General features: G+C 35.6%; 1 protein-coding gene across 2 annotated transcripts; it reads right to left on the bottom strand.

The window, feature by feature from the left end:
- On the bottom strand, nt 1–22086 carry LOC306847390 (casein kinase II subunit alpha-like). 2 transcript variants are annotated; one of them, XM_079381316.1, is made up of 14 exons: nt 22033–22086; nt 17184–17254; nt 12438–12568; nt 11133–11244; nt 7834–7935; nt 7633–7683; nt 7460–7519; nt 6737–6820; nt 6290–6400; nt 6049–6150; nt 3505–3605; nt 3273–3421; nt 487–576; nt 1–403 (listed from the first exon to the last, which is right to left on the bottom strand). In XM_079381316.1, exons 3-14 carry the CDS (start codon nt 12536–12538, stop codon nt 285–287), a joined length of 1182 nt encoding a protein of 393 aa, XP_079237442.1. In that variant the 5' UTR covers nt 12539–12568; nt 17184–17254; nt 22033–22086; the 3' UTR covers nt 1–284. The 2 variants fall into 2 exon arrangements, with proteins under 2 accessions (XP_079237442.1, XP_079237443.1); XM_079381317.1 differs by lacking the exon at nt 17184–17254.
- Between the last annotated feature and the right edge of the window lie 4238 nt (nt 22087–26324).

Here is a 26324-nt window from a genome sequence, read left to right as displayed (position 1 = left end):
AGGGACATATAAAATTAATTTTATTATCCATTTTTCTGAATTTCTACATTGTAGTGGCTTCTATATAGACACCATCATCAGGAAAGACTACCGGACACTGACGCAACATAACAACTGTCTGCTGTGTCCGAGCTTCAATATATAATTATTGTATGGAAAAAAAGAAAAAAAAAGGAAAAAAGAAAAAAAAAAAAGAAAAAGAAACCTAATTTAGTCTCTCTTTCATTTGCTTACACTCAACATAAAAATGTGGCCCAGGGCAGAGAGAGCATGAGTGAGTCTGTTCAGGGCTGGGCACCAGTGGCTGCAGGAACCTGTGTGGCAAGAGCACTGGGAGAGGAGATGACAGGAGAACCTGCGATGTTGGCCATCGGCTGGGACGAGGACATGGATGTGACGCCTCCTACAGGCAAACAGACACAATGGTGTGTCAGGATTTGTGAAATCTCCTAATGTAAGTGCACTCAGAAAGTGCACATGACTGACCTGTGATCATACTGGACGTGCTGACTGGAGTGGAGCCAGTGGACAGTCCTGAAGTGGAGCCCATTCTCGCCTGGTCCTTCACAATGGGATCTGACACGAGACATGAACACAGTGATGAATGTTACTGTTAATGGATAATGTTGCACACTGAAGCATAATCAGTACAGTATACACTAAAAAAAAAAAAAAAAGATTCTGCTGCCACGTGACAAACACTTTAGTTCAGGGGTAGGCAACGTCGTTCCTGTTGTGCCGCTGTCCTGTAGAGTTTAGCTCCAACCCTAATCAAACACACCTGAACAAGCTAGTCAAGGTCTTCAGAATTACTAGGGCTACCAGTGAGGTTTTTTCAGGGTAGGAGCTAAACTCTGCAGGACATGGGCAATCCAGAACCGACGTTGCCTACCCCTGCTTTAGTTCTTACTAAAAGATGATTCACACCCTATGATTTCCGCAATGCAGGAAATGCAGATGAATTCATAAAAATAGAATTTACAACGATGAACAGGGATCGTCATGGAAGTTGTAAATTTTTTAATTTTAAGAGCATTTCACAATTTTGATAAAATAGTATATATATATATATATATATATATATATATATATATATATATATATATATATATATATATATATATGAAGAGTTCATTTGCAAAAACAGATAACTCCGTTTTTAACAATTCTTAGAAATCATATTTTTTTTCATTGTGCATTCCAATTAATCTCAATCAAATTGCAGTTGGGTTATTTTTACTAGGTTAAAAAATAACTAAATAAAACAGCTAAGTAACACAATAAAAATATGATAACATAATAAAAAGCATGATTTTTGAAAATTTAAAAAGTTATCTGTTTTTGCAAATAACCTCTTCATATTTATACACACAGACACTGAAAGGTCTTAATGATAACCCAACAAAATTAAATTTTGTTTTACCTTAAAGAAATTATGACAAATATATTACTATTTTACAATAGAATGTACTTCTCATAGTAGAAGTAATTAGGGCTGTGACGGTGGCAGATTTATACCACCGTGGTGGTAATGGACCAACTACTGCCGGTGGCACGGTGTTGTGAGATATATATATACATATACATATATAATTTTGAAATGGCAAAAAATAAATGAGGCTCAATCATTATTAAAAAATGTGTTTATTTTAGCACTTCCATCAAGTGAACAGGCAGCCTGCAAAACACTAAAATAAATTTCAAAGAAATAATACAGATAAATAGGAAAGTAGCCTTAAATAAGAAAGTTAAATACACCCCGTCTACCTGATGTGAGCGGCGTGGCGAGACTCTAAAAAATACTATAGAATCTATTATAATCAGTGATGCTGTCTACACTGGATGCGGTGCAATACGACACGACAAATCCCTCACAGTAAACTGCCTCGTCCTATTTATGACATACTGACACAAAGTTCAAATGTCCTGAGTAGACAGACTCAACCTGGTTTGCAGAGACATACCACACGGATGTGTTTTCTATGCTTTGATTTGAACGAAAACAGCATATCCTTGTGGTGTGGCTGACACAGAAAAGCGTACGCTATTTGTGTCCAGCAGATATTCTCCAAAATGGCGCTCCGCTGACGCAGAGACGACAAATTTTTGAATAAAGCCGTTATTTTTATTTCCTTTGCGTACAAAAAGTATTCTCGTCGCCCAGTGTTTCCCACAGGATTTTGTGTGACTTGTGGCGGGAGGTGACTAATTTGCATATTTATGACGTCATTGCGTCAAGTTTGCGTTCCGATGAGTTTTGGCACTTCAGATCTGTTCTACTGTATGAAATGTCACATACTGTAATATAACTGAATGCCCAATAAAGCTGTTCACATTATATTTTCTGTTGTAATACAAGTAGAACAAGTATAAATAGTAAACACGACCCATTAATACTACATGTTAAGCAGGAATCACTCTCACTATATTCCTTAAATCCCTATTTATAATCGCGACATCATCTGATAAAATCAATATGCATCTAACTTACACTAAAAAAGCAACTATATGCGGTGGTTTTGGCTATATTACTGTTTTGTCTCATTCAGCACACTGCCTGTGAATTATGTTCATATTTAAAAGTCCAAACAGTCAGTAAGCGACCGGTGCTTGGAAACGCTGTTTTGTAAATTATTTATTGACGATTTTGCTGCGTTACGGCCAACTGAAAGCGCTGTTTCAGATGCCGAGAGAGGCGACACTGCGCCGGGAGAGTCAGACCTTGCGCTCACGGGGCAGTACAGGCGATATCTCCCAACTGAACGATAGCTAAGGTTTTTTCAAAAAAGTCGCTAGGTTTGTCAGTATGTACCTCTTATGGGAAAAAAGCCACCAAAAGGGTCTGAAAGTTGCTAAAGTGTGTGTGAGACGCGGGAGCTGATGGCAGTGTAAGCGATAGGCTAATAATAGTAATAAAAACAAAAATGTGTCACCAAATATACTTGGGCGGCCCGCCCAGGTAAAGTCTGTGTGGGAAACACTGCGTCGCCTCAAAGTTCAGATTGAACCACTGATGGCAGATGGACTATTTTGACGATGCTTTTCATACTTTTCTGGGCCTTGACATTGGTATTTACTTGGCAGTCAATGGGACAGTCACAACTCCCGGTTTTCATCCAAAATATCTTAAACTGTGTTCCGAAGACGAACAAAGCTTTTAAGGGTTTGGAACGACATGGGGGGGTAAGTGATTAATGACAAAATCATTTCATTTTGGGGTGGAGTAACCCTTTAACCGCAGTAATGTTCTAAGACAGAGAGCAGACACTCACAGAAATAAGGGTGCTCCATGGCCTCGCGTGCGGTCAGACGAGCTTGGTGGTCATAGCGCAACAATTTGTCCAGGAAGTCCAGAGCTTCAGTACTGACCAGGTGCTGGTTCTCACTATGGACAAACCGTTCCCACCTTTTCCGGGAATGTCTGGAGAACGAGCAGGAATGATTAGTACTTAATGCAGTTAAATAGTACTAAATGCATAAAAACAATCCCGTCTCTCAACGTACCTTCCCAAAATGTCGTTGAACCGTGGGTCAAGCTCAATGTTGTATTTGTCGATGTAGTCGTAGAGGTCCTCTGTGCCCAAAACTTTGGCAATACGTACAAGCTGGAAAAAGATACAGAACTGGTTAAAAACAGCAGAGGGCAGCAGCCACCACTCGACAGATCAAACCAGCTAAACAGAGTACTGCAGTCATGATTATTTTTGTGGGCCAAACCAGAAATCAGCATCATCCTGGTTTCCTTGTGTTAAAATCCTGGTTTTCCTGGTGTTAAAATCACAAGGAGGCATTATTGATGCATTTTATGTATTTTTAGTTACTAAAATCATTAAGGGTATTACTGATGTATTTTTATAAAAATCACAGGGCAATATTACTGATGTATTTTATGTTGTAGGAAAAAAACATGAAAATATCTTCAGCTTGTGTTAACCAAAGATCTTTTTTTTTTATCCAAAAATCCATTCAAAAAACCCTTTGGCTTTTGGGACAACGGAAGTGCTTTTGCTAAAATTATTTCCAGGTTTTAGCCTACAAAAACACATCATGCCTGTAGCATTAGTAATAGTATATTTTTATTTAATGTCATGTCAGCATCTTAGGTTATTTTCATGGCAAGTATAACAAATACAATAAAAACAAACAAACACAAATTATACCACATTAACATATGATACAAATTCTAACATTTTCTGGCAAAATTATACTTCACTCTTTAGGTGAGTTCACTTCATAAAGAGTTTTCTACTAGGGCTGCCACTAACGACTATTTATTTAGATTAATCTATCGACTAATTTATTGATTAATCGATTAATCTAAAAAATTAAAATCACAAAAAAAAAATCAACAATTTTACTTAACTATATTTAATATTTTATTAAACTATATTTTATTAAACCAAATGAAATCCAAATTTCTATAAAATCCTTTTTTAAAACAAAAGTAAAGTGCAACAGAGTGCAAGCAGCAAGTGTTCATCTCAAAGTCCAAATCACTAAAATCAAAGTTCAGTATTATAGTGTAAGAATGACAACACATCCACATGTTCTAGTCTACTAATAATACAATTATAATCAAAAAACTCTTTTTAAAGGAGTATTTATGTGCAGTATTTCGGAAAAAAACACCCCTTTTTTTTTTCTTTAAATAAAATCAATTAATTGGACATGCATTTGATTATTAAAATCTAATGGAACCATTCAAATGAAATCCAGAAAATAAATGGAAAAAGGAATTTTGGTAAAGATTAAACTGTAAAACAAATTAATTAGACAGGCTTTTTGATTAATACAATTTAATTTAACCATTAAAACAGAGTATAGAAAAATGAAAATTGAAAAAAAAACTGAATTTGGAAATAAAACTGATTTCATAGGGCCCTATAATTTTTTTATTTTTTTTTGGTAATAAAAATAGATGTAAGTGAACAATAGCCTTTAAAATGACTTAATATACATATATAATAACAATGAGGCAATAATAATTAGTTCAAATAAAGCAAGAATATGGTTTTATTGAACAAAACTTAAAATACATGTATTAAAAACAATAATAATGTGCATTACGCATTACAACAAAGGCCTGCAGGAGGCGCCAACAGCCTGACGATTGTTTTTACTGCGCGATCTATTCCTTGTTTAATATTGACCAAGCACCATTTAATTCAAATGTCCACTTAATCTTTAATATTTTGCCATTTCTTTAGGACAGAAATGCTATAGCTACTGTAAATAAATGAATATGTGGACATCAAAACGCTTTTATTTTGAAACCGCGATGTATTCTCCTGTGTTTGTGTAGATTTATTAATGATTTACCTAACAAATCTGATGAAATGGCGCACGCTGCGTTCCCAGATGAACGTTATAATAAACCCAAACTCACAACAACATGCAGAGATGGAGTTTGAGACGCTCCACACATGGAAATGATAACAGTTCATATACTGTATTAGAACTGCATCGCATAGAATTATTTTATTAAATCGTAGCGTTTGTGAATTCACATTTACGCTTAATTATGATTTTTAAAACGGTTTAATATATCATGCAGCCTTGAAAACAGTCTAATAATGCGTTTTATGGATTCTAGTCCGTGAAATGCACCACTTCCGATATTTTGCCGGTTAGTCGACGCAATGATTTTGTTTTTTTTTAAATCGATGAATAGCGACAGCCCTATTTTCTACATATATTAAACATACATTAAAAGAGGGACAGTCTACCTGTAGCATTATACCTACTACAATTCATATACTTCTGAGCAGGCAAAGTACTGCACTTTTTATTAATTTATGAAGACAGACACTAGCAAGCCATCATCAACCTTCCTTTTTGTTAATACAAGGGATTGTGGGAAATTTTTGCACTTAAAACATTAGCAATTTTCAAAAATAGCACATTCTCTTACGTGCAACTATTTGAGACCAATAATTTGATTTTACATTTTATAAGATAGCAAATTGTGATTAAGCCACAAAACTTGTCACTTTAAAACAGCATGGCAACAATGAATATTTGAAAAAGCCTAAAAGCAGCAGGTCTCACCTGATCATAGTTGTCATGTCCATGGAAAAAAGGCTCTTTCCGGAAGATCATACTCGCTAACATGCAACCTAAGCTCCACATGTCTAAACTGTAGTCATACATCTGTGGGACAAAAGCAACATGAGCTATAGAAGATGTGCATGTTTATTTATGAGATGCTTGAACAGATGCTTTTGATGCTCAAGCAACAAACTAACCAAAGTCTTGTTTACATCCCTACATCTCATTTCTCGTGTCTCACCTGATAGTCCACCAGCAGTTCAGGTCCTTTGAAATATCGAGACGCCACCCTGACGTTGTACTCCTGACTAGGGTGATAAAACTCCGCTAAGCCCCAGTCTATCAGACGCAGCTAAACGACAAAACACACACAAACAGATAAGAATCAAATGTAATTTCAGTCAATTGGGAAATAAATGAATGATTCATGATCATGATGCGTGTGATTCGCTCAACATCTCACATCAGCGTCAGTGTTGACGCAGAGAACATGTAATTTGTAGACTTTTAAATTCGATCTTGGTCAAACGTGCTTGACGTCACAGCAGTGAACAATGCTTCTCTTTCACTACAGCAAACTCTAATTTGTGATTGGTGCATGTAAGCGAGCTCATCATTATTCAGCCAATCAGACTTGCACAATGAGATGGCGTAACAATTGCTGACTTGAGTAATAAATGGGCAGTACCTTTCTGTGTTCATGGTCGATCATTACATTGTGTGGCTTCACATCTCTGTGCATAATTCCCATACTGTGGCAATAATCCAAAGCCTGAGAAGGACAGAGAGATACTCTTAGAACTAAACAAGTTTCCAAATCTTCTGACCAATAAATCATTTATTTAAATAAATAAAAAAAAAGCAGCTGATGAAATATTTCAATATTAAAAATTTAGAATATTTTCTAGCATACCAAGAAAATTGTATATTCTGCAGTTCAACAATTTAAAAATATATAGAATATACATGAAAGATATTCATTAAATTTCTAAATGGAATGGAATATTAATATAATCTTTTAATATTATCTTGAAAAATTACCCAAAAAGAAAATGATCTATCAGAATTTTTAGCACATTTACTAATACTCAGAACAATGTGTTTTTTCTCACAAACAAAATCCTTTTTTTATTTACGCCCACACAACTGACTAACAGCAAGTGTACATGAACAATGTGCAAAAACAGCAGCTATAAGAAGCCGTTGAGTAGCACTTATAGGTGAAGTGTGTAACATCTGAGCAAACTACTAGTACCAAACAAAAACATGCATAAGGTTGAGATTCCCTGTTGTTGGCTGATGAGGGGAGAGTTTGAAACACATTTGAAAAATACACAGAAAATGGTATAAGCAAAATTCTAATTTACTTACAGACTTGTGATACTTTAAGATGACATCAGAAAGAACTTACCTTTAGGATCTCATACATGTAGAACCGAATGTCGTAGTCTGATAGCGTTTGATACAATTGCTGCATGAGAGAGCAAGAGGATGCTTGAGCTTGAGTTTGACTGAACTGGTTGTTTTGCATTACATTTATTTGAGGTGGCAGAATTGCTTAAGCAGATATGAGAAGTAATTTACCTTGAAGTCTGTGTTGTTCACATGTTCAAAAACCAGGGCTGGGGTTCGAGACTTCAGAGAGAAACACAAGAGACTTCAGTTAGAGACACATTTGAAACACTATGTAAGTACATGCATGCAGCTGCACAAGTTTGATTTCACATGCTGCATTCTCAACTACATTTTTTATATACAACATCATCTTGAAGAAAGCCAACTGACCACTGGATCCTTGACAATGTCTAGAAGTGAGATGATGTTGGGGCCGCCTCTCAAATTCTCCAAAATTTTAATTTCCCGCTTGATTTTCTTCTTCTTTACTGGCTACATATGGAGATAAAAGACAAAAATGCAACAAAACCATTAAAGACTAAATAAAACCGCATTTACAACTGCTTAACTTCATAATGTGACATTTCAGAATTGAACAGAACATTCAGTGGGAAATAATCAGGGCTCGCAAAATCGCTAGCCTGACATCCCGGGGCTATTGTGTATTCCAGTCGGGCTACCAAATGTATCACTGCCCGACAGGCTACCTTAAATACAGGGCTCCCACACAATGTTCCCTCTAAGCTGAGCACGCGTGCGACCACGCTCTTCTTCCACCACGGCCACGCAGAAGAAATAATGTGCCTCGCGCACACAAAAATGAGTTGGGAAGCCATTTGATTGCTTCAGTAAAAGGGAAAGAATAGCAATGCTCGGGCAAACCGCTATAGAGCTGATGTCACGACAGAGTTAGAGCCGGTGAATGCGGTTTACAGGTTTCATAGAAAGAGAACGACGTGCACCAAATGAGTCGCTGTAGAAACTGAATACTTCAATGGTTGCGGTGCGCTCAACATGAGAGCCAACACAAACGCAATGACGTGAAATAAAACGTCCTCATGTATTAAAGAGTGGCTTGATTAAGTGCTGGAAATAACGGAGGATGGGCAAAGAACGGTAATAAAACTCTGAAACATGTACAGCCACACACACGTGTATTGTACAAACTGTACTTCATAATGATGTTTAGACAGCTATAGAAGAATTCATGTGTTCACGTTTTTTTACAGATCTCAGCTTAAGTTTTGCTTCAGTTTGTATTCTATTCTGTTCTATCAGTTTAAATAGTTTGATAATATATTATGTTGGGGCTATATTATAAACCTGATAAATAATGACCTTGTTTTTGAGTCTTTGACTTTGAGTCTCTTGCTCATCAAGGATGTATTCATTTAAAGAATACAGAAAAAACAGTGATATAGTGAAATATTATTGCAATTTCTAATATTGGTTTCCTATTTTAATACCTATACTTTAAAATATCATTTATTCCTGTGAGCAAAGGTGAATTTTCAGCGTCATTACTCCAGTCTTCAGTGTCCCATGATCCTTCAGAAATCATTCTAATATGCTGATTTATTATTAGTGTTGAAACTGTTGTGCTGCTTAATATTCTTTTTTGGAACCTGTTTCTTTTTTCTTTGATTCTTTGATTAATAAAGAGTTTAAAAGAACAGCATTTATTCAAAATAGAAATATTTTCTAACAATAGAAGTCTTTACTATCCATTTTATCCTTGCTGAATAAAGTTTATTTAACTTTCTTTAAAAAAGAAAAAAAAAAGAAAAAAAAAATCTGACCCCAAACTTTTGAATAGTTTATATTGTAACAATCTCTATTTTGACTAAACGCTCTTCTTTTTAACTTTTTTTTTTTTTTTTTTAAATATCACAGGTCCCAAAAATACAGTATATAAAAAAAATTAAAAAGCAGTCCAACTGTTTCCAACATTGATTAAAAATCAGCATATTAGAATGACTTCTAAAGGATCATGTGACTCTGAAAATACTGCTTTGCTTCACAGGAATTAATTACATTTTAAATTATATTAAAATAGAAAGTTTATTTTAAATTACAATAATATTTCACAATATTATTTTGTGAAATAATATTCAATATTTTATCATCACATAGATACAGCCTTGATGAGCATAAGAAACTTCTTTAATAAACTTTATTGATCCAAACTTTTGAACTGCAGTGTACTGTACAGTAAAAAAAATTTCTCAGGTAACCTAAAATGTACATCATTTAGTTACATCAAGGGTCAAATCAAATATAAATAGCACATTAAAGTTAAGTTACACACTTTGTGTGTGCATGCTGTACAAGTCTGGTATAAAGAATGCTTTTGCTCAGGTGACCGAAATGTCTGACCGATAGAGAAAAGTTTTGCTCATCAAGAAAAAAGATTAGAGGGAACATTGCTGCCACTGGTCCTTAAATTTGATACAACTAAATTGAAGAGTTTTTAAAGACTTAGACAGTTTTAAATGTTAAATAGTATAAGAAATAATTTTTCAAATTGCCTTAAATAGATTTTTAAGAATTCTACAAATACCTTGTAAACAGTAAAATAAAACTCTTTCCTTGATATTCGTAGATATTTGTGTATTGAAAATGTTTTTGATTGACATTTATGGTCTTTACTTTATTTGGGCTAGTTAAATTAATTTTCAGGCTACCAAAATCTGAAGAGTAGCTGCCCGAAGGGCTACCAGGGATTTTGACATTTTGCGAGCCCTGATAATGTACAATAAATATTTTATAAATTTTACAATTAGTATTTTTTATTAATAAAGAACGATTTTCTATATTATATTGAATTTAACTTAATTTTAAAACATATAGATTATAAATGTAGAAAATCTATTAAATTTAAGGATGAATATTAAAGTAAGACAATATTAACAAAATATTAAATTTTTTTTTTTTTTTTTTTTTTTTTACTTAATTTTGGAGCAGTCATAAAAAGTGGGATATGGGATTATTAGTTTGTTATTTTTCACAACCAACCACTGGTTACATCAGCCAAAAACAGTTATTTCACTTCGATAAGGAGTTTAAAAAGGTACGGCTTCGAGAAACATCAAGCCAGACTCGAGCTTGTGCCGCCCACAAGGACAACTATATCATCATCGCTTCATTCAGAGATATCAAGAATGTAAATAAGCTCAATTTTGATTTCACATAGTCTTGCAGTACAGATGAATTTGACGCAATGACATCCAATCTGACTGCGTCTAGACTCAATCTGTGCGGCTTCATCCTTCGTGTCTCCAGGCAGGGGAAGTTCATTGCACACGACTGGCTACATTACAGGACAACGTGCTAATCTTCAAAACTATTTATCACTTAGTTTGAAAAGAAGCTCTCAGTTTGTTGGGTGTTATCGCTAGAATCTAGAGCTTTCTCTGGTTAAGAGGAGGAGGGGACGAGGAAAGAATTCGCCAGGCGCTGGTTCATCTGAACGCCGGCCAGCAGCTTCTGGTTTCGATACCATCCGCTGCCTACCATAACGTCAACAGGCTTATCTCAGCAGACGTTCTCGTCAACTACTTGGAAAATGAGAAGCTGGAGAGGACGTGAAGTCTTAGGGTCTTCACTGTCCCACTGAACTTAACCTGACTTGACCGAGGACTGGTCAGAATGCTGTTAAAGCTGTCTGGAACAACAACAACGCTCGTCACCTTGAGTATTTTGACGACTACTTTCTCATTGTTTGTGATGTTGATGGCTTCAAACACTTCGCTGTACTTTCCTCGGCCGAGTTTCCGCACCAGCTGGTAGTCATCTTGATTCCTGTTGACAAGACCGACAGCTGTTATTACATGTGCAAATGAAACGCCAGTCCAGACAAATAAAGGCATCAGCCCTGTAGAGAAATATTTCACGCCACACTCCGTGATGCCTGCAAACAATCCTGGGATTCTGAACCAAATGATAACTAATATGTGACCCTGGAGCACAAAACCAGTCTTAAGTCACACGGTATATTTTGTAGCAATAGCCAAAAATACATTGTACGAGTGAAAATTTTTGAACAATTTTTCATTTATGCCAAAAATCATTATATGATATGATAAGTAAAGACCATGTTCCATGAAGATATTTTGCACATTTCCAACCATAAATATATTAAAACTTAATTAGTAATATGCATTGTTAAGAACTTCATTTAGACAGCTTTAAAAGCGATTTTCTCAATATTAAGATTTTTTTTGCACCCTCAGATTCCATATTTTCAAATAGTAGCATCTCGGCCAAAGATTGTCCTATCCTAACAAACCATACATCAATGGAAAGCTTATTTATTCAGCTTGATGTATAAATCCCAATTTCCAAAAATTTACCCTTATGACTCTTTGTGGTCCAGGGTCACATATTTGATCATTACACACACACAAAGCTTTCATACTAGTGAGCCAAATGCCATTAGTTTGGTATTACTGTTGTTTCACTGAACAATAAGGCCCTCAAGACCCTTGTGATGTGCTCAATTCAGTCGCACTGAATAAAGATTGAAAATGGCAAAAACATGCAATCGAAAACAGGTAATTATGGGTTATAGTTTCAAAAAACTATAGAAGCAGCTCCAAGAAACAATGGTCTCAAGAGTTATTCATTTAGATGACCTATTTCTTTATTACTGAACATGATAATGTGTAAATTAATAAATAAAAACTATGATACAAGAGTCGGTATTATATTGTAAGGTATTGCAATAATATGAATCAATACATAACTGTACTGGCACAGTAACACCCCTTTTTGATTCACTACTGAATCATTCAGAGCAATTTCTGAACCTGTTGTATTAAAAAAAAAGCCAAAAAAATCAATAAAACAGGTCAGGAAGATATTTTCAGGTTTTCTATGACTGTGGAATTTTTGTGATATTCAACCATCCAGATGTCATGTAATGTAACCCAACTGCATAAATCCAGACCTGGTAATACCACATTTATTCTTCCATGGAAAGAAAAAACACTCACCCCCACTCTACGACATGAGATTCATAGTCCCAGTATTCCCGCGGTCTCTGTGTGTTGACGTCTGGATAAACGCGAGAACGACTCGTGACAGGGCCGGACATGATCTGGACGAGTGGCTGTGCCTGTCAGGGCTGTGAACACCAAAAAAAACAATCAATACAGGGACAGCACTATCAGGCCAATCTGCATCCATAAGATCGACTGAAATAAAAGGCTTGGGGCCTGAAATCTGTGGCCTCTTTTGCACATTGACTTGGTACAGAATCAAAGGGAAGATGAATCTACAACCGGGATGTTTGACCCCTGACTGTCTGATAAACTGGATTAAAATACTAAATCTCTACCCAGATAGAGGAAAGTTTTTTTAATCTAGATGCAAGCAGAGCGAGGAAGACTCAACCACCGCAGTCAAAAAGGTGTCAGCACATTCTTTCAGGGTTGAAAACACAAGATGGCTTATTTTTTTCTTTAAGGCTTGTTTTCTTTGAGGCTTTCTATACATTTTAATTAGATCAATTAGAGCTGTATACTCCACATAAAACAACAGAGAATGCTGAACATAACCAGAAATGAGCTCCAGGTGGTTACTGGATGTTTCCAAGGTCGATCCTGTTGGAATAATCCAATCAAGAGTAATTTACCACCCAACCCTGCTTCTCTTTCACCTGCTGACCTATCTGATACAGAGTTTGTCATTGTATAGCAAAAACCATCAAGAACACACCAGGGCTTCTAGTAAGTTAGGTAATGAATAAAAGCTAGAGGGCTGTGGGTGGTTGCAACTCATGTCTCAGGTCCATTTTCCATTGCTGTTTAATCATCCACCAGGTTGAAAACCACTTTTTAGTAAAAGCACAGTTCTCCTAAATCAGCCATGTGATTTGAAGTACAAGTTATTAAGAGCAATACACTAAATATTAAGAGCAATAAATAATTAGCAAGAAACCCATCTCACAGACTGTTATGATGCATTTCCAGTTACTAGAAATCCAGTTATCAGAAATCGTATTTATTTTTCTTTTGTTATGTACATTTATAGCACTATACTTTGTGTTAAGCAATATCATGTATAGAGGACTCTTATTTTGGCCAAAACCAATGGTTTGAAGTCAACAACAACGATAACTAAAGATGTTAGTCGATAGACTGGATTTTTGTGATTTTTTATCAGCTGTTTGGACTAATTCTCATTCTGTTTTGTGTACAGGGTTACCGAGAAAACCTCGATCTCTCCTGCTCCAAAAGCGCCTCCTGCTGGCAGATAATTAATTTGCATATGCGGCAACAAATAGTGTAAGTCTGTGGGACTATGGTATAAATAAATTAAACTGTATAACAGTTTCAGTGCAATTCATGTTATAATGTTGAATTAAAGAACAATAAACATAATACATATTACCGTTGCACTTATCTGTACATAGTCAATGCAGTTCTTTTTAAGCTGTTGTTGACATCCCATCTAAAACGTGATTTAGCCAAACAATTACCACTTTAATATGTCTTGCAATATCCGTGCATGCAAAGGTACTGCCCGATCCTCTTGTTCAATATTCTCGGGGTCTGAATTGATATGGCAATATTGATGAACTTGCTGTTCTGGCAAGGGGCGGGGCAATACTGAAACGCCTTCTAAGCTGTTTATCAATCACAACGCACTGGGACAGCTAACCAATCACAACACATTTCGTTTTTCGGAAGGCGGGCCTTCATCAAACCCGGGACTAATCGAGTCGTTTGTGTCAGGCTGGGGAGAAAGGTATTGTAATAATCTAAATTAAGTAAAAAATAATGCGATTTTCGAACCACCAAGCATTAGAGTATGTTCTAGTACCCTCAAAACAAAATCAAGACTTTGTAAAAGAGCATAATAGGACCCCTTTAAGTCAAGTTCACAAACTCTTCTCTCTGCTGCGGCTGTCTGTCATCCTCCATTCAGCATTCAAACTGTGTGTCACGTTCGGTTATGACAGTCAAGACGATAAAACTCTCTGCAAGATTAATAAATGTTCCTAATATTATACTTTATCTGTAAATAAAGATAAATGGTTTTGCATAAAAGGACTTTATCTTGCAGGACTTTATCTTGTGCGGTTTCCAAAACTGTGTTACTTTCTACCGGGTGTCTGTTAGATCACAACACTGGACTAGAGAGCACTATGTTCTTAACGAGCACAGTAACTGAAATTTAAAACTGTTAAAAGAAAAGGCTCAAACTATCGCACAGATTTAATACACTATGCCTTAACATCTCTTCACTTTGTGCTTTGAACCTTTCTATGTAGACTTGCAGAGTGCATCATTCTGCGCACGGGATGTGCACAAGCGCTTTGTGCTGCTCTGTATTTGAAGCCTTTCGTATCATAAGACTTTTGCACAATGAAAGATTATTAATAGCCTTTCTTGTTTGTCTTATCCGGCATATGTTTCTGCCTCATTACTGTGCTATACATTTAAAAGAAATGTATTTTAATTTAACAGTATATATATTCATATATAAATATATTACTTGCTTTTCATAAATATATTTTACAACAATACAAAGAGCAATGTATATGATTTTACATTATCATTTTAGATCTAGAGTAACTTTTGCTACTGAATTATCCACTAACCTAGTTTATAACAGTATTTTTGTCATAAATTATAATTATATATGCATTCATTTGTTGTTTTTCTTTACAATAAAGTTGTCTATATTTAGTAGATTGTGTGTAACACAAAAAAGTCATGATCAGGTCAACACACATTGAGGTATAAAAATTGAAAACTGATAAAAAAAAAACTGCCCTGGTATCGGATCGATATTGGCAGATACTTTTTGGTATCGGATCGGGATCGGTTCTGAAAAAGTGGTATCGAGTCACCCCTAATTAAAACAGAAATCAATCTATTTTACGGCAGATCTGAATGAGTCTTATCACATTGAAAACAGGAACCTCCTAATTTAATGAACCACCATTTTGATACAGTACTGGGATTGGTGCTGTAACGGAGACTCGCCTGCAGGACCCTAGCGTGATTAGATTTCATCTATGTCTGTTCTCCTGTAATTTGCCTTAACTGCTTGAAAAGGAAACCAAATCATCCTTTTTCCACCCCAACTCCATTGTGAAGCCATCTTGGAGACAATTTAGACTGAAATCTGCTTAAAAACCATTCAAAGTTGTGTTTTTAAAATTCATCCCCTTAAAAGCTTCGCAACTACACATTCAGAAGGACATCTCTGGCCATTGCATCATGTCTCTTGTTGTTTTTACAGGTGCCGACAAGTTTTGTTTTTAAGATGGAATATGAAGTTAAAAACAGCCCAACTTAAAAATAAAACCCCACGTTCCATCCAGCTGATTTGTAGCATGTCTTATGTAAATCCTGCTTAAGTAATGCATCAGATCAGGGTCAAATAGAATCATGAAATCATCAAATGAAACCAGTCTAATTATCCATGGTTTCCCCAAAACCAATTAAAATCAACTAGTCATTCAGGCAACTCACTCTTGATTTTTAAACGTATTTGGCACATTTCTACTTATGAATAGGGTTGTAACGATATATATATCTATATGATGGTCTATCGCGGTTTGAACGTACACGGTTATCAATCATACCGTAAGCATTTGCATATCTGCGGTTTTAAAAAAAATATATATATAATAATCTCACCCACGCATCTGCAATTTTTTTCGGCTGCTTCACTCTGCTGAAATGACAGAGACAGAGATTGTATCTAATCTCCATCCCCCGCCGAAAAAAAGTTGTGTTTAATTTTGAAAAGTTAAATTTGCAGTATGGGAATACTTTGGATATTAAAAAAAAAAAAAAAAAAAACACGAACGTGGGGTTGTGCTTGAGGACGAATCCAATTTGCAAAAAATGTGGACGCAAAGTGGCTGCAAAAGCAGGCAATACATCCAACATGTTCGCTCATATTCGCGGACATCATCCCTCCGTGCAGATAAAGGTATGTCGCATTTATAACAAGCTTAAGGTCGTATAATTTCCGTGATTTATTTAAACATTATTTTTAAGGAATACCATGTTTTAACATAGAATACCTCTGTTGTGCAGCACTTTGCCAAAAATAAAAGTTGTAAAATTTTCATTTGATAACATTTTAAAACATTAATTAAAATGTTAAAATGTGATATAGATATACATAAGGCTTATGGCTTTATTTTGTCTTTTTTTTGTTTTTTTCCTCAGAAGGGAGGCTTACTTTCATTAAAATGATTTCAAGTTTGTTGCAATAAAGGATTTGTTCACTCAAATAACTTGTTTTATTCTTTTTAGAATCATTGTTACTGATAAGAATTATTGTTTAATATATACCGTGAACCGTGATATCTGAGACTATTATCATACCGTGAAAATCTCATACCGTTACAACCCTACTTATGAATGCTCAAGAAATCAAGCAGGGACGCTGGAACACAAACACAGTGTATGGCATGTATGGGAGTCTACCATCAGAAACAATGGATAATTTTGTTTTGCCAGATGGGATTTTGGTTTGATCACCATTCCAAAGATTCCTGCCTCCCCCTACGGCCACCTCAGATGAGCACCGAACCTGGTATCACATGATTCACAAAGCCTGTATTCAATAGCAGCCATTACTCGTATCTCCGGCCGAAAATGACATGATCTAATCTACAGATGGACGTGGAACAAATATGTAGACGCATTTTAACTCTTCAATGTGTCAAACGAGGTTTCAAAGAACACAATGGACATTTAACCCTGACTCACCTAAAATTGTACTTGTGGGCAGCCTTGGGGAATCTTGCAATGATTTTACACGAGGGCGACGCTCCAAACGCCTGCAAGGCAAAGCAAAACAAATAACTTTAAGAATCGCCACTAACGTCAGAATTTGATTTGCAAAGATGTTTGTTTGTTTGTATGAACAAAACCTGTTGTGTGAAGCCAAACCAGGCCACTGGCAAACTCATAGCAATATTTGTGTTGAACACACCAAGTGATGATGCAGTCCAAAACACAATCATAAACATTCATTAGGAAACATGCCGCCATTTTCCATCTGTCTGTCAGAACTGTGTCGATCTCAATCACTAGTACACAGATAGCAATAAAAATCTACACTGGCTCTCACTAGGATGTAACACAAGGGCATCTGCAAATTTAAAGACATTTAAAGACCTGCACAAATAAAACGAAAACTGTATGTCCATAATGAATTTGACATGTACAAATTTGTCAAAATAGCCTGAGGTAGTGGTCGACCGATTTTTGACAGGCGATGCCAACATCTTAGAAAGCAGGGAGGCCGATGTAAAGCCAATATTTTTTATTTATTTTAATTCATATTTAAGAAATTTGAAATTATTTGAAAATGGATTAAAAAATAAATGTATAAAATAAACATTTATACTTTAGAAGACAAAGTATTTCTGACACATAAATAAATATTTAATATAAATATAATTAAAAAGAAAGTAAACAGGGCACTTAGTATGCTGGGAAGTTTTTGTGCATTGGGAATCATATTTTCAAATAAAGCCAAGGTAACACTCATTTTACATACAGCACACAGTGAAAATTACATGAATATGACAGTGGGCAAATTAGAAAAACGCAGCATAATTTGAATTTAGTTTTAAGAGTTTAAAGTTTGTCGATCACGCGTCTCCAGTGAAGCTGAACTCTCCTCCTGTCTGCATTCAATTCACACGGACCAACCGTCACGCAGAGAACACGCGATCATGCAGGAAACAAATGCACACTTCACAAGATCTCAACTAAATTCGACTAAGTTTGCAAGGTTTGTGAAACTAAATGTTCATTAGTCATTCATAGATTTGTTTAAATGATATAAATGCATATTTGCTGAAAGTTGACAGCAAACGAGAAAGTATTATAATGTTTTCCTTTCTATTACTAATAATATTCAAGCAATCGTTAAAAAACTTTATTGTATACATTTTAATTACTTTGTTTAACAGTTCTATCTGGTCATTAGATAGACTTATATCCGTATTAGACAGAACAGTTAACTAATGATGGGTCGTTCTTGAACAATTTGTTCATTTTGAACAAATCTTTAATGTGACTCGGAAAGACGAGTCGCCTCGGGCAATGATTCCTGAGCAAAAGCAGTTTATTTATTGGTACAACCCTCCCCACTCTCCAAGAACTGTGCTTATCCAGAGTGAGCAAAGGGTCTGGTAAAATCACTCTGGACCCCTCACATCCAGCACACTTCCTCTTTGAACTGTTACCGTCTGGTCGACGCTATAGAGCTCTGAGAACCAGAACGACCAGACACAGGAACAGTTTCTTCCCTCAGGCAATCATCTCATAAACACTTGACACCAAACGTGGACCACACATACTTATTTTTTCATTTCAATTTGCACATATCAGACCTGTACACATAGTTGTCTATATTATATATTGTGTTTTTGCTGTTTTGTACATTGCCTATTTGGATGTGTATATTATTCTTTTATTATCTGTGTCCTGACCTGTTGCTGTCTTTCTGTTGCACTGTGGAGCTTCTGTCACTATAACAAATTCCTCATATGTGTAAACATACCTGGCCAATAAAGCTCATTCTGATTCGTTCAGTGGCGCATGTGCAACATCCTATAGGTTCTGTACTGGAATTAGTCAAGCAGTTCACCGGTTTCGAGTATTCGGGTTTTTCGAGTCGTTCGTTCATCACGTGACAGCCCCATAAACTTAAACTATGCAGTCTGAGCTGGAAAGAGACTTGATAATAACAACCAACTCCTTATTACCTTTGTTACCGCATTCAGTGTTATGGAAAAGAACCATCATGACAGAAATTCACACATTTATAAACTGTAAGAAATAAAAAGCTACAATTTGAGGCTAGAAACGCATCACGTAACTGTAAGAGTAAATAATAATTCTAATAATGATAATAATAATAACTATGCACCCGTTTGTAAGGAAGCTTGTAAATTAACTAATTTCTCTATCCAAAGCGGTCAAGTCACGTGACAAAAGAACGAATGACTCGAAAGATGAACTAATCAATTCTCTTTCCGGCTCAGACTGCATCGGTTAAATTTATGGGGATGTCACATGATGATGATGAACGAACGAAAAAAACAAGACTTGTCAGATAAGAAGTGAGGTGAGCTAATAGACTGAAGACCCAGGTCAAAAATGAAAATCTTTTTTGTTTCTTATAGCATTATAGTTTTGTATTGTTTGTAGTGTGATCAACGTTTGCATAACGTCAAAAAAGTCCGCCGCACCTTGAACACATCGGCCAAACAGAAAAACTTATCGGCCAATGCCGATATTTGAAAAATGCCAAATATCAGCCTTGGCGATATATCAGTCGACCACTAATTAGCATGTGCCGTCAGAATGAGAGTCCAAACAGTTGTGTGTAAACTGTAATGTCAGATTGGTTTACAATAACTTTCCTGGAGCGATACGTAATCATATTCAATACAGGCACATATGCGTTAGCTTGGAGGCTAGCCAAAGCCAGCAAATGTCAATCATGTCATACACTGCAACCTGCCGTTGCGGTCCGCGATCCCATTCAGTCTATTCCTCTAAATAAAGACCCAATCCGGTGGTGGTGCGGGATTTCCAGGCTCTTTTCGAAACTGTCTACTTGCTTGTAGTTAACTCTCTGCGTGCCTGTGACTTCAGTTCCTGCCGAGCGCTTTTATTTTCAAGTGCAGAATCGCCTCTAGTCCAGTCTTTCGCCAGACCACGTTTAAATTCCCTGAACAAATGCGCATGGTCTGAGTAAGTAAAACAAGGATTGTTTTGTTTTTAGACAATATAGCCAATATGAAGTAGGCCTACATTTTTAAAAGCCGTTTTAATGCTATTCCTTGATAAACTTTCCTATTGTTTTTGACTTGTGTTGGCTAACATTATATGAAGAATTCTGTCAGTCTATTCATTGATTTTCCATTTCTGCATTGCTCCAGCCGATCTGAATAAGATATGCACTGGTTTATGTTGAGTGTAAGCTCTTCCTTTTTTGTTTAACGGCCGCCTAAAATTAAATGATGATAATGTGAGGCAAGCATATGGCATATAAGCATAATCGTGACCTATTTTTAGCAGAATTCATTGAGGGATTTGACAGTGTGACTCAAAGATTAAGTATTTCAAGTGTAGGCTGTTATATAGACACATGCAGCTTTCTACTTTTGCCAGTTTTTGGGGGTTTCTAGCTTTTAGACTAGTCGGTTACAAAACTTAGCCAAATTAGTCGTAGCGCACATCCCTACTGTAAACGTGTTCTGTACAAGTATACAGACAGTCAAGCTGCATTTATTAGAAAATAAATCTGATGTCCAATCTAAAATTTAGTTTAGTCATATTTAATACAAATTTCCTTTAATTAAATAAGCATATAATAGTATTTTCCAACCCCTTGCCACGATGTAGGTACTTCCTGGAGATCAATCTATATCCAAACAAACATCAGTAGATAAACAGAGACATAAAGCAGGATTTGTCAAAACCTAGTGAGCCTTACCTAGGTCAAAATTTGAGCATCACAGACATGTCTCCTACAGGGTGCTCGCACCTTTTGACTAATGAATTTACATGCCTAGAACATTTTACACAAGACTGCATGCACAAAGACCAATTTCTGCCCTATTAAACATTCTAGAGCTGAAAAGAATCAGAAAAATACATTCGCTATTGAAACATCAATGACTTTTTCATAGCCTTAAATCACAATTTTGATATTTCCAAGTATTCCACCATTGTTGGTACAGTCAGTGAATTTCAGAAGATAGAAGAACACTTATTCTGCCAATTTCCTAATGCCTATAGTCTATATGTTTTAAATTAGTCTACAATGCCTAAACACGCTGGCTAGATAGTAGAGCACTCTCCTTTTTTAACTATGCTTTGGGATCATAGCCTCCATTGATTAACCCATCAAACCAGTTCAGAATGATACTAGAAAAATATATGCAAATATAAAGGTTCTCACACAATTAAACTCATATAAAGCTAATTAATTTTGATTAAAAAAAAACTTTTCCAATTAAATTAAATTGACTTTATCTCAATTAAATATCCACCAATGAGCTTAAAGCATAATTTGCAGCCTTTTCAAAAACCACACATGATCCAAACAGGGTGTTTAATATTTTAAAGCCTTTATGAAGGTTTCTACAGATTTATGACGGAATAAGAGGTTAAATATATGAATAACGACCCAAATCAGACATGGAGCTCAAACCTTCATTCAGATCAGGATGAAGAGCATCAGATAGGAGCTAAACTAACAGCCTGTCTAAATTGTACACACTCGTAACCACTCAGCTAGTTTATTTTCAAATAAATCTACACTTAAGCACATTCACGACAACACTGAAGTGTTAAACAATTAAAAACCCATCAAATCATCGAGTTTCTCTAATTTCATTTCAGCACGTTAGCCACAGCAATGCTAACGCTCCATCATCTACACAATTAACACATTTCTAAAGACACAAGAGGGCATAATACCTTATATAAAAACCCCTCATCTTCCTTAAAATGATTTAAGGATCATATACATGTTAAAAGTTTGTAGTGAAAGACACCAAGTATTAACATAAAGGACGGTTTGTATTACCTCTCAGCTCTGAGTTAATATGGCGGCGGCGGCGAAGTTAGCGCGAGGAGACGCGACGCTCTTCCGGTCCTGCAGGGGGCACGTTTCAGCGGCGCTCTCACTGATGCCGGCTTCCGCTCAAAGACTGGGTTTACTGGTCCTCCCACTCTGTGCACAGGCTTAAGATTAACTTGCATGTATTTTTGCAAAATTTCACATCCATAAATGCATAGTTAATAATAAAAACCTAACTTTATGTTTTTTTTTTAATTGAAGTAAGTCTGTAGGCCTACATTAGTCATGCAAAGTAGGATTTATTCTAGTATTTCTTTCTATATTTCTATACATGATTCCCTTATTCTAATGTGTATATTATTACTCCTCACTGGTACGTTTCTGTTTATTTATTTTTATGCATTTGAACAAAAGTGCATGTATAATGTTAAAGTTTATTAAATAAAATAATAATAAATTAACTCTCTGCAGAGACAATTCAGAAAGAAATGGGAGAACAGGTCTTTCTTTCTGTAATTAAGAATGCACATAAATGCATAAAGATTATTACATGATCCAGAAGCCCTCAAAACTATGAAAACGTTGTTTTTATATTCAGTCCTTGAAGCCTCTTGAAGTTCAAGCTTTGAAATCTTTCAAACATTTTTATCTAAAAGTCTCTGGTTTTGTTATTTTTATATTATTGAATGTTGTTGTTCAATATTTAGTATTCGATATTTAGTATTTTATGACCTTTGGACAAGAAAGCAAAAATGAACCTGTTTGTATGTGTTCTTATATTGTGTACATTTATGGTGTGTAATAATTAATATTTTTGAGAAGTGACACAAAGTATAAGATCTGCATCAAAGTGTACAATGTGGGATTAAACGAAAAAGATAATAAAATGACAATTCATTTAAAGCATATTTTATATACATCTATATGTAGATATAGTGCATTGTGATTGGTAACCCATTAATATCCCCATAGACAGAGTATATCAGAATGGCATGTTGCTTCAGCCAATCATATGTCCTGTTGATCATCATGTGATTAAAATGGGCCGTATGGTATTCCAAGATGATCTTTTTTCTCTCTAAATTGCCTTTGGCATTCTCCAGCATTAATTAAGACGACTGAATTACAGCCCTGAAGTGGGACACACCAGAGCACAGGGAATATTAGCAGGCTATGAATGCCTGTCTGACAGCTTAATAGATAACTGTCAAGAAAAACGGTACTATAGGCATAGATTTAGATATATTCAGTGTGCTTTTAAAATCACATTGAGATTATTCATAATATTGTATATTCATTATTCATCTTGTTCAGTCAAACTCAACCTGTTGTTGTCGATAATCACAGCGTTATACAATCTGACTTAGAAAATTGCTGAAATATTAATTAGGAAGTCTTTGTAGTATAATAACTGAGAAGTAAATCTAGCTGAAATGCTGAGTAATTGTCCACAGATTATTCTTCCCACATCAAGGGGCATCAGACAGGTCTCATGCGATACTCTGTCTATATTAAAAAGCTATTCAATCCCATCAGCCTCTGAATAAATCCTGTCTGGTATGTGCTGGTTAAAGAGTGTAATTTTTCATGATGATGGAAAGCAATGGAAACTGCTTTGAAATTATGACAGTTCATTTACTAAGCTGGCAGGGAGTGAAAGCAGGACAGACCGCTTACCAACCAAATACACAAACCTTGGTATGGCATTCATGTTTTGATGATATTGATCAGAATTGGTGATTCTAGCAAGGTCACAATTTCAAATCATGTTATTGTTGTCATGTTCATATATAGGTTGTTAAAGATAAATGGCAATTTGTGTTGACACTTCCTTTTGAAACAGGAAGTAAGGGCTGGGCATTTCAAAGTTTAATAACCAAAAGGTTTATGTCACAGCATGAACTATCTGCACCTTTAGCAAGAAAATATCAATTTTATTGAGCAAAATGCTCAATTCTAAAATCTGCGAGTGAAAGAAAAAAAAACAGTGCATAACTTTCTTCTTTATCTAAATTAATGTACGTTTTATTTCAGTATTTTTGTGTTTTGAGGAGATTTAATCATTTTTGTTGTAATAATCATGGCACTTAATATTCATCTCTAAACTATGCACAACTTATTTCAATATATAATCAAATTTGCATAAAATAAGATTTCTAGATAGTACCACAAAATTTTGTTCTGTACTATGGAAGCCTGTTTCTGCCACAGAATATATATCTATATATAAATATTAAACAAATATATATAAATATGATATATATATATATATATATATATATATATATATATATATATATTGAATTGCAAGATATAAACAAAGAATTCTAAGTTTATTCAGGTAACTCGGATTTCTGGCATTTTTTATCTGAATTCTGAATTTACATTTTGCAATTCTGTTTTGTTTTTTTGTTTTTTTCACCATGGAATAAATCATAGAAAAGGTAATTGCAACGTTTTCATCTCACATTTGACCTTTTTACCATCACAATTCCAAGTTTACATCTCACAATTTTGAGCTTTTAATCTCGCAATTCGGACTTTTTTCCCTTCAGAATCGCAAATTTAAAAAAAGCCTAATTGTTAGATTTGCAATTACCCTTTTTTTATCCCGTGGCAGAAACAAACTTCCATAGTTTACAGACATAATTTTTTTTTTAAAAGGCTTCTTCTAGGCTGCCATAGAAGAAATGATTTTAAAACAGAAAAAGTTCATTGATGGCTTTTCTCTGTAAACCGTGACCCATACCACAACAAACAGAGGTTTCTAAGTTCAAGCTGGTCCTGATAGTCCTGTAACCCGAGTGAGCTTGTGCTCTCTAATGTAAAGTGCCGCAGAGCATTTCGTTTTTCTGTCAAGCATGAGAGTACATTCTGTACCTCACGATGCTAGCAATTTCCTTTCAGCCTCCATGTTTAAAAGGAAAATCCAGGGGTCCCGTGTGCCCTTGGGCCTTTTTCACATACACATGTAAATCTGACCTTACCAGCTTTCAAAGACTTCCCTCGCGAGTGTGTTTCTTGAAAAGACAGCTAAGCGGCCATAATGTGACCTAGTGAGGAATCCTCAACGGTTAATTATCCATTTACGCTTTTAAAGAGAAAAATCCTTTTAGCGTGCACACAGAGGACTTCTTTGATTGTAGGCAATGCTGCTCCTAAATACCCGAGTGGAGGACATGTCAAATGTAACTCTATTACACAGGACCACTTTCTCCCATTATCAAAACCCTAACCCCTGTTCTGCTCCACAGTGGCCCGTTCCATTTTACCACAGGCGCCCATAGAAATCCAGGAAAGGTAAAACCCAGATGGGTAGACTTCCTGTCTTGTCTAGCGACGGCCCATTCATTTCCACTGGCAGTAGTTCCGTCTGATAAAAGGGAAAAATAGCCAACAGATCGAATGTCCACGGACGGATGAGTCTGTGCTTGGGACGTACAAGGGATTTAGTCTAAGCTGTGTGAGTTTGTGAAATCGGCCACATATGGAATTTCCGCCTTCTCTTCATTTTAAGACTGGAATACATGAATTTTGCTCAGATTTTTGCCCCGATTTGACAGTTGACAGTTGATTTAGCAGAACATCATGTAATGTATGATGGCCAAAGATGTTTTTAAGCGGCTTTTCGACTAGCTCCTTAATTTCCATGATCATAATGAGAGGTTTCACCCAAACCATCCACCGATATTTGTGGAGGCCCATTTCTGCCAAAGGATCAAAATATTTAAAGTTAATTGTGCCTTTTTATTGCACAGTTCTGAGGGAAAAAAAAGTCAAAATTGTGAGATATAAATTCAGAATTCTGGCATTTTTTCTTGCAATTGTGAGTTTACATCTCGCAATTCTTTTTTTCTCCGCCACGGAATAAGGAATAAAGATGATTGTGACTTTTCATCACACAGTTGACCGTTCGCAAAAACCCGCCCTCCTTAGTTACTGTTGCTATGTCCGACAAGCCAAGTTCTGCCTTAATAACATGCAATTGTTGCTATGCAATATCATTCGGTATTTGTAATAGTTTTGGAAACGTATCTCAAAATGATCAAAAAAGCAGTTTTTGTCATCAGAGAGTCCCTTTGTTACATAGCTACATCTTGAAGCATATGATGTCTACTGTTTTAAAATCTGTTCCAATTTTAAAAGTCTTCCGGCCATAATGACGTGTGATCGTTGCTATGCGATATTGTTCGGTAATTAGAATTATTTAGGAAATGATCTCGAAATGATCCAAAAAAGCCGTTTTTGTCATCACGGAGTCCCTTTGTTACATCATAGCTACATCTTGAATCTTGACT

This window comes from Barbus barbus (assembly GCF_936440315.1).
Source record: "Barbus barbus genome assembly, chromosome: 27".
NCBI lineage: Eukaryota > Metazoa > Chordata > Actinopteri > Cypriniformes > Cyprinidae > Barbus > Barbus barbus.
The sequence above is the reverse complement of the archived record's forward strand: the minus strand, read 5'-3'. Positions and strand labels throughout refer to the sequence as shown.

Excerpts from the sequence above, each read along its gene's own strand:
- LOC306847390 (XM_079381316.1), bottom strand. The coding sequence starts at position 12,538 with ATGTCCGGCCCTGTCACGAGTCGTTCTCGCGTTTATCCAGACGTCAAC. Across the intron at positions 7,684-7,833 it reads ACATTGTCAAGGATCCAGTG|TCTCGAACCCCAGCCCTGGT; the intron begins GTCAGTTGGCTT and ends TTCTCTCTGAAG. Across the intron at positions 3,606-6,048 it reads GACATGACAACTATGATCAG|CTTGTACGTATTGCCAAAGT; the intron begins GTGAGACCTGCT and ends ATCTTTTTCCAG.